At 31.4% G+C, this 10,386-nt stretch overlaps 1 protein-coding gene across 7 annotated transcripts in view; it reads left to right on the top strand.

Annotated features, from left to right (window-relative positions):
- LOC105209843 (uncharacterized) overlaps window positions 1–7,948 on the top strand; it is a 34,606-nt gene extending 26,658 nt beyond the window's left edge. For all 7 annotated transcript variants that reach the window (XM_054235206.1, XM_054235205.1, XM_054235207.1 and 4 more), the window contains one exon: window positions 53–7,948. In XM_054235206.1, the coding sequence (XP_054091181.1) occupies window positions 53–1,725 (1,673 nt within the window). In that variant the 3' untranslated portion in view covers window positions 1,726–7,948. The remainder of the gene's footprint in view (window positions 1–52) is intronic.
- Window positions 7,949–10,386: the final 2,438 nt, after the last annotated feature.

Here is a 10,386-nt window from a genome sequence, read left to right on the forward strand (position 1 = left end):
TATTTCTTATGCATTACCTGGAAATTAAATAAATTTCTTATTACTGTTGCAGATATTAACAAATTGTTGCTGAATCGCAAATTCTCACAACGAAAAATAATCACCCCAGCAGCGCAACAACATCAAATACAAATCTCAAAGCATTTACAACAACTGCACCATCAACAACAGTTGCAACAGCAACAACAACAACAGCAGCAACAAGATGATGATGGCGGAGCGAGCGAAGGCCAAACAAACTCCGGCGCTGGTGTCACAACAACACTAGTTGGCACGACATCTCAGGTGGCACAACAATTGCAAAAAGTGCAAATGCAAGGCGGCAAAGTAATAAAGATGTCCTCATACCCGTTGCTCGTGTCCGAGTTAAATGTCGCGCAGCAACAACAACAGCAGCAGCACCACCAACAACAGCAAAAACACAATTCAGCGGCAATTGCTGCCAATCACAACTACAGTCTGCAGCCGACCACAGCGATAATTACGTCCACACAATCGGTGTCGCAACAGCAGGGCACCGGTGGTGGCAATAAAATCTACTTGACCAGCAACAATGCCAGCGGCGGAGGTACCAACTTCACGATTGCCACAGCTAGCGAATTGGCTAATGCTGTGGCCGTGCAACAGGCCAATAGCAACAACAATGGTAGCGGCAATAGTAACGGCAATAGCAACAGCAAGAACAGCATAGCACAGAAGCTGCATCACTACAAAGAGCTGCAGAACTCCAATTTGAAGGTGAACTTCGTGTCCACCTCGAATGCGGCGGGCGGTGGTAGTGTCGGCGGCGTTGGCAACGCTGTCAGTGTGCATCATGGCAGTATTGTGGTGGATGCAAAGACCGTGGCGGCCGCAGTCAGTCAGTCGCAACAGCAGCAGCAGCAACAACAACAGGCCACGGTGCAACAACAAGCTGTGGTGTTGAATAAGGCGACAGCGAATGCCAGCCTGCAACAACAAAAGCTGAAACGTGAGCGCATACTGAACATAATCGGCGCTTCTAATATGGATGTGAACGCCACGAACGCGGCGGTGAGTTCAGGTGGTACTGGTGAGAATAGTAAACGCGTGCTGTACACGAGTCTGCTGAATGTGAAACCGCTGCAGAAGAACAACTCTGGGCAGATGCAAATGCAGATAGGACCCGGCGGCATGACACACGCACTACTGCGTGGACGCATCGGCAACAATCAGACAATATTCACGAACATGCGCACCTTACCGATAGCGACGAGCTCTACGGTCGGCGGCAATGCCACGACCGTGCAACAGTTGCAAGTGGCAGCGGCAGGCGGTGGCATAAACAACAGCAGCGGCGGCGGCGGCAATGGCATGAGTGTCAGTTTGGCACAGTTGACAACGAATGCGACTACGCTTTCCTCGTCGGTGGCGGTGCATCAGCAGTCGCTAGTGAATATAGTCTCGTCCAATTCCACTGCGGCGGCGGCAGACGTTATAACCACAACGGCGGGCGGCGGTGCGCTCTCGAGCAGCTGCAATGATCTCAAGAGCATTGAGGGTGTTGTTGTTGGCGGTAGCAGTAGTAATGGCAACAATAACACAACAGCGACGCTCATCAGCAGTGTTGGTGGCAGTAATAGCAACAGCAACAGTAATAGTAATAGTAGTAACAGCGGTGGTGGCAGCGGCGGCGGCAATTCAAACCATGCGATAGCAGCGACTGCAAACAATAATACGCTCGCCTCTGCAATTATAAACAGGTGAGACACGGGGAGCTAACTAACACTAAGAAAAAATGATTATGAGATAGTGTGCGTCGCACAGGTGGGTGCAGCCGTCGCCGTTGTCGCAGGTCGAGCGGTGACAGCAGCAACATGTCGCATTTGGTGTGTCGCAACTGCAGCAGCAGCAGCAGCCACATTAGCAGCAGTTGTCGTCGTTATAACTGCAACGTTGCCGCGTAAACTTCAACTGCAGATGACGACAAACACGCAGCTTTACAAAGGAGGAGGAAGCTTTGAAGGTGGTGGTGTCAGTAGTTGTTGGCATATGATTTAAAGTGGGCGCTCAAGCCGAAATGTTGGTGAATGAGTGTATTCAGTTGTTAGTGCAAACTGAAAAACACTATTGAACGTCGTGAGCGGTGGTGTTACTGTGTGCATAACGCAACTGTCCCACAACTCTTCAATCAACATGAGCGCTTAGAAAAGGTGGATGTGCCGTAGCAGCAGCAGGAGCAGTAGTAGTAGCAGCAACAACAACAACAGCAGCAGCAGCAGCAGTAGCAGCAACACAACAACAACTTATACCTTACCAATCTCTTGTAATTTTACTAGATGTTGTTGTTAATAATTAATAATGTACTTGTAGATTATATATTAATTTATATATACATATATATGCATCTTATACATATATATCTATATGCATACATATATACTTAATGAGTTGAGCTGATATGATATATAAAAACGGAAGAAATGAAAAGTAAACGAAAACAGAAAGAAAAGAAAAAAAAAACGAATAAATAAAAAGAAAGCTAAAATTATTAATGCATAAAAGAAAGAGCATATGAGCAAAAGCTAAGAGAAGAAAAACACACCGTTACAACAAATGAAGTGTGTGAATTGTGTGCAGGAAGGAAGAGTCCTGGTTGATGAGCGTATCAATTGAAATTGCAAATTATGTAACAAAAACAAAACCAAAAAAAGCGTAAGCGTCGAATGAGTTGTGGTGAAAACATCAGACAGAGAGAGGGAGAGAGAGTGAGAGTAGCGGTAGGTGTAGTAGTTGCGTCCAAAAACATTTTTCAGTCTATAATTGCATTTAACAATTGAAATATTGGCAAGATACCGCTTATGAACGATTTGAAATGAATCAAATGCTCGAGAAAGAGCTGCCTTTAAAGGCATGTTACACGTTAAAGTCAGCAAGTTATGGAAAATATGTTTAAAAACCGTAAAAAGTAATAATACAGGAGTAAAACATATTTAAACTATTTTTAAATTTACAAATTTGAAATTATGCATACTTTAAACTACGCCACACACAAAATTAATGGATTTTTTTGCGGAAAATCCACATATTTTTCGCACACAATTCATTCTAACGCCGCACTGCAAAAGCGAACATTTTTTGTAAACATTTCATTTGCTCTACAACTGCTTAAGTTATGTGAAAACAAAAACAACAACAACAATAGAAAATTCGACATTTTCATTTCTTGTAATTAGTATATTTGCGTTATTATTTTAGTTACTTTTTCTGTTTTTGTTTTATTTTTTTGCACTAAAAAAATCGTTATATAGATAATACGTTCATAGGTAGGCGTTAGTTATAAATTAAGTAACGCTTTAGTTATTAATTTCTACTACCACATTTTTTTTATTTTTTTACCGTAATAAAAATTGTAAATTAAAGAAACAGAGAAGGAGAGAAAGAAAAGAAAAGAAATATGAAAATAAGCCTCGAGGAGTAGTACATACACATACACTGGCTAATATAGAGAGCGAAAGCGTATCTGTGTATGCGAGAGCAGTAGAAGGAGGAGAGAGAATGAGAGGTGGTTAGAGCATAAAGAGGTAGATACGTCAAGCATGCGGCAGACATATTAAGTGCTACCGTTAAAAGTTGAAATACGACATTCGCTTATTATGAAATATGTATATCAGATCTTATTTTCAAGATCGACTTTTTACTTTTTAATAAAATCAAAGAAAATAAAATAAATAAATAAAAAAACTATTTAATCAGCTTACAACCGATTTGCTTTTGTAGTTATTGCTGTAGTAGTAGTAGTGGCAGTGTGTGTGACAAGTTTTCTTGACGTTGAGATTTTTAGAGTGAAATTTGTTTTTTGTAAACACTTTCATTAAAAAATATATTTCTGAAATTTTGAATGCAATATTTATTGGCAATTTCAATTGCTGTAAATTGGACTAAGTGTTGGCAAAAATTAAATTTTTCCTTATTTAAAAATTAATTTTATAACAATTCGTAATTTAATTTTTTTTTTCGAAAATTACTTTATAATTATAATAATTATAAATTGATTTATTAAAAAAACAAAAATTGTTGAAGAATTTGGACTGCTCTGCAGTGAAAATGGCATGCCCCCCCTTCATTTAGAGTTTCGAAATTCATGAAAAAATATTAAAAATATCAAAAAAAATTTTCATTTGCTAACAAATTTTTATAAAATTTTCTTTTCTCTGTATTCTCCAAGAATTTCACATTTTTATACAAAATCTGATAAGTAAATGTTTGCCAGAATTTTTAATTTCAAAATAGAATGTGAAATAAATTTCTTGAATACTTCTATTAAAAAAAATTAAAGCCTAGAAAAAATAACCTCCAAAATTTTTTTTTGTAAAACTCAGCAAAACGGGATAGTTTTGAACATATTAAGTATTAACTCAAAAACAGAGTTTAGAAGCACTACACACAGTCACTACAACGGCGCTTACAACTAAGTCAATCGGTTGTGGGTTAAATACGAAACTCCATACAATCCATACAAAAAACTCTGCAATACACGCCCAAATACTTCCGCATATACATATGTACAAATAGCACCGCAAGAGGTTAGAACCTTTAGGAAAAAATATGAAATTTAAATATATATATATATGTATAAATGTATATACTTATATATATAAAAATTCAATAAAACAAAACAAAAAAAGAATAGCATTTACGATAAAAAAAGAATGAAAATTTGTTTCGAATGACTGTAACGGTAAATCTATTGAAATTGGTAATTAAACAAAAAAAAATTAAATGAATAAGCAAAACAAAATTGAAAATCCGTTAAAATAGAAATTCACATTAAACATTTGCAAAAACAGAAAGAAACAACAACACAAATCTTATAAAGCAAACAAGTTCACAAAAAAAAAATTGTTTCGGTTAAATAATCATTTTATACATATAACTTCTTATATAATATTAATATAATTTGCATAACACCAACACATACATATAAACATATATACGTAAAGCAGCTCAAGCGGTCGCTCACATACATTTCCAGTCCAGTCATCTGCCATTATTTTCTGTTTTTTTTTTTTATTTGTAAATTTCGACCCCCCAAAAAGTACTGCTATCATACCACCACAAACATAAAAACAAAAAGAAACCCCCATACACATACACTCATAAACATTAGAAACACTGGAATCAGAAGAAGAAGCAAATACACATAATAATTATAATAATTCTAGAAATATGATAATATGAAAAGCATTGAAGTAATGATGAAACAAATATGTAAATAGTTAATAGTAATGCTAATGCTAATGCTAATGATAATGATGAATAACTTAAACTTAATTATTACAAATTAAATTATAAAACAAATTAATATTAATGTTAATATTAAAAGTTATGTACTAAATAATTATAATTACAAAATCTATTTAGCGGTAATAAACGACTTCAAAGCGAGACAAAAAAAAAATATAGCAAAAACAAAAACAAACAAACAGCTTTTTTAAGATGCAACATGAAACAAGGAAATGCGCAAATCTAAAGTGTACGAAGCAGAAGTGTGTGTGCGCTGTGTCGGCGTTGGCATCCCTTGACTGTGTGTGGGTGAGTTTTAGGTGTGTCTTGGCCCAACTCCAACTCCACTCTTCTCATTTTATTTGGTTCGCCTCAAAAAGTTTGAGGTTATGGTCTGTGGGGCAACGATGTTTGCTTTAGGCGATTTAAATGATTCGAGAATATTCTTTTTTTATATTAGTTGATTATTTTATAATATCCTTTTTATTCGCAGGGGTACATAATTTGTTGGAATTTCTTCTTTTTACGACTAAGATAACTACGTTCCAAAGAATTTCATTATAGCATAAAAAGTTACGAGGAATCAGATATCTATTTTAAGCTTTCTTTTTATCTTCTTAAATGTGTAGCGCTGTGCTCTAAGGCTCACTATGTACAGTTAGTACGATTTCCAAAGAATTCTATTAAAATTCTTGATTTTATTCTTTCTTAGTTAACTGATAAAACAAACTATGTTATAAACCCAAATTCAATATTATTGCGAAAAATTAATATTTTTTTTTTTCAACTGCAAATTACGTTGTGGCTTTCAAGCTTCCTCTTAAAATTCTGAGTTTTGCCGAAAAAATAGTACACAATTTTTTAAATAAATCCATAAAGTGCGAAATTTTGGTTTTGATTGAAAAAAAAATTAAAAATTGAAGAAATTGTTTTTAAAAATATGTATGAATTAAAAAATAAAAAAAAAATATATATACATTAAAAAATTCAAAAAATAAAAAAATGTGTTTTTTAATGTGAATAAAAAAAAATTAATTTGAAAAAGGTAAATTAAAATAAAAGAAAATAATTTTTTTTAATACAAAAAAATTAAATAATAAAAATAATAATAATTTTTTTTAATGCGAAAAATTATTTTTTTTAATACAACAAAGAAAATGTATTTTTTTTAATGCGTATAGAAATATGGAAACAGATTATAACCGCAACTTATTCAGTATCCAATTTTATGAACATAAGTTATTTTCATTGCATATTTCTAACTATCGTGGTCTCACACAGCATTTATGTATAGATTAATTAAAATAATTTCAATTACTACTTAAAAGTAATTTAATTTATTGATACATTTTTATAATTTCATAATTTTAGAACTTTTGGGTATTGGAAAAAAGTTAAACAATTGAAACAAAAAATTATAGTTAAATTAAATTATATTCAATTTATCATTTCTTATTTCTCCTAATTTAGCTTCAACACAAAGGAATCTAAAACATTTTTTCTGAAAAACAGAGAAAAAAAATCAAATCTTTCTATAATGTCATAAAAATGTTTGATCTATATAATATTTCTGAAAAATAATATTAAAAATTTAATTAAATTTTGCTTTGTATTTATTTTCAATAATATTCTTATGGATCGCAAAAATTAGAAAGCTTCCTCAAGCTCGGTTGTCCAATTTCTTATACTAAAATGATGGCTTTGAAAGCTTTGTCGAAATAAATTAATTTAATTTTTTTTAATACCAAAAATTACTTTTTAAACAATTATATAATTTTTTCAAATTATATATTTTTTCATTTTCAAATATTTATTTAAAGTATTTATCTATCTTTTGTTGCTGAACTAAGTAAAAGATTTTAACATTTATTAAAAATAACAAAACATGCTTCAATATTCAAATTTTAATATATTAAAAAAAAAAAATTTTTTGTTAAAATTTTTCGATTTGGATTTCGTAGTTTTTTTTTGATTTCCTGTAAAACACTATTCTGAAAATAAAATCAGTAAACTAGTTGATATGAAAGGTTAAAAGTGTAATTTAATATTTTTTTATTTTCAGAATTTTTTTTATCAAAAATTTTGATTCAAATAAAAGTGTGAATTATAGCAAAATAGTTATATATTTATTAAAATGTTTTATATTTAGTATTCAGGTTCAAAATGATTTCTCTTATCAAATTAATAAAAAAAGCTTATTTTTTCACAGCTTAATTTTTCACTGCCAGCCTCATCAATAATTTTTTTTATTTTATATATTGTGTACTGTACATCCATATATGTGGAATATGTGGAATATATATGTAGACATCCAAGGTACAACACACGCTCACCACACTCATTCAAGTCCTTCGCATGGCATCGTCGTTCGCTGCTTTTTTCAGCTTTTACTTTGCCTTAGTTAAGTGCAACAAATACAAATTATACGCTAAATAAGTAAAAATAAAATAATATAAAATACTTAAAAAAGCAAACATACATACCTACATATTTTAATTAAATAATTAATTAATTTATCTTGTAAACCTTAATAAATGCGTAATTATTACAATAAATACAATACAATACAATAACAAGAACGTACTTTTACACCTATTACTATTATTTTTTATACATGTTAAAAAGAAAAAATATATAAAATAAAGAATTAAATAATATTGAAATCAATAATAAAAATAAATAAATATATTAAAATGTAAAAAAATAATAACAAAATATGCGCGTAAAGTTAATTTCAATGTTAATAAAGTGTATAATAAAAATCAGAGTAAATATAAAATTGATTGATGAATGATACTGTAAAGCAAACGGCGCTAAAAGCAAAGAAGAAAAATATATGCAAATTGCTTTGAAAAAAAAAAACAATAAAATAATAGGCGCCTATGCTTGCATGAGCAAATATAAGAAGGAAGTAAAAAAAAATTATAATAAAATAAAAATAAATAAAAAATAAAATAAAAATTAAATTAAATAAAAATATAAATCCTTCAACAAAAAAAATGTAATAAAAACGGTGTGTAGTCTACTTTAAGGATTAGTGTAAAGCAAATGCAATGAATAGCGTTACGAATTAAAATGAAAATAAAAATCGCCCAACAACAAACACAAATTGTTGTCCAGCGATATTGTGAAATGAGTAAATGCAAAAGAAAAATGCAATTTATGCGAGTAAAAATGAAAAAAAAAAACAAAGAAAAGAAACAAAAACAAAATTTTTGTCTTTTAATTTGTCCTTTAAGTTTGTTCGCTTCCGATTCCTTCCTTTGGCCGCTCAGTTTCTATTCGGTTTTTGTGCATTTATTGTTGTAAAAGAATAGAGAATGTGCTGGGTAGTTTTTATGGATTTTTGTGGAGCATCTCTTCTCAATTGTTGATGTGAATGCTATAGTGATGAAAGGTTCATGTTCGGATATGAATTTTGGTTTGTCTGGGTTTCGCCGATCTGATTGTTTTGGAAACATTAAGAGGTGCGTTTTGAACTTTGCTGAATGCTGAGTGATTATTTGGTATCGGTGTTTTTGGACAATGTGGAACGCTTTTTAAGGTTGTTCTATTATTTTAGAACTTTTTTCTCTGATGTTCGAATGTCTGATATGTTTGATAAGAGTGATAGGTGAATGTAATAAGTTGTTGCATCATTCAGCAACTGATTTCGGCATATTACTTTAAAAAAAGAACAAAGCTTCAGCTGTGGTACTGAATTCTCAAAAGGAAACCATAAAATTCCCATTCTTTAAAAATCATTCCGTGTATATTTATTTTAGAATTTGAATTTCACTCGAATAAACAAATATAAAAACTAAAAAAACTTTGTTTTGAACGGTCAGTTATTAATCATGGCCTTATTGTTAGAACTTCGTGCAAATTCGCTTTTTAAAGGGTGTTTATAAAACTTATTTATATTTTCTAAGGATAGTCAGACTATATATCTATGTATATATTGACATCGCAATATTTTAGATTGCTTCTCTTACAACGGACAGTTCCACATTTGTACACTTCATTGTTGAAGTGAGAGCACTATAATTGTTTTTGTGGGCCACGCACCGTGATCATAGAAGTAAAAAATATCTATATTAAAATTTATAGATTTCCAACAGTTAAAGTCGCGTTAGATCACCAAAAAGAAATCCGTGGGCGGATAAATCCGGGTCCGTTCAGCTATTGTAGAATCGAATTTATTTAATACAATATACAAAATTCCTTCCATAACTTGAACTTCTATAATTCGAAGTTCTCCAATACTCGAACTCTTGAATTGGGTATACAAATTTCCTCCCATAAATCAAACTTTTCGACAAGGGCATATTACAAAATTTAAAATTTTACTATCGAGGGAAGAGTATGTCTATATCGTATGGAGGAGAATAAAAAATATGATATTACTCTAATGGATTTAATAAATTATGAAACAAAAGCATGGGATACAGACGCCAAGCGCCAAACAATAGTGCAACATACAAAATTACAAAATATATGTTTTAACGAATTTAAATAAAACTTTATGCGAAGTAAATAATTGAAACTGTCTATAAATCTATATTGTACAGCCTTTTGAAAAATATATGCTTTATAGAAAATTTCTATAAATCGAAGTCTCCCTAATTCGAAGTTTTTTTGTGAATTATGGTGATTCGAGTTAGAGAAGTTCCACTGTATTTAATATCAAGTCAGATTTTCTCGACAGGGTATGTATTCCGAGAATTGCTTGTATTGCTTCTGTGCAGCGCCTAAAAATATGCTTTATTTTATGTTCAAACGCGTTTAATTTTCGATTAGTACTGTACCTTGAGATATTCGGTAATGATCATTGAGGTTTGATTGAATTTAATTTAAGGTAACATCATCTATTAGCCACAGACATGTTTTTTAAACACAAAAAACTTTCAAAATCAACTCAGTTTAGATTTTTAAGTAAAATATTTTTGAGATTCACAGAATATATAATTATTTTAGTTAGACCATACAGACTGCCACTTTAAATTAAAATTTTGTTATTTAATAATAAGTAGTAATTTATTTTATCATCTATATTGATTCGGCTATAACCGGCTAAACGGTTTCAACGCCAATCACATATATACAATTTATTTTTGAAATTTAAGTTACATATATACATATATGTTAAAATTTGAGTTATGC

This window comes from Zeugodacus cucurbitae, chromosome 6 (genome assembly GCF_028554725.1).
Source record: "Zeugodacus cucurbitae isolate PBARC_wt_2022May chromosome 6, idZeuCucr1.2, whole genome shotgun sequence".
NCBI lineage: Eukaryota > Metazoa > Arthropoda > Insecta > Diptera > Tephritidae > Zeugodacus > Zeugodacus cucurbitae.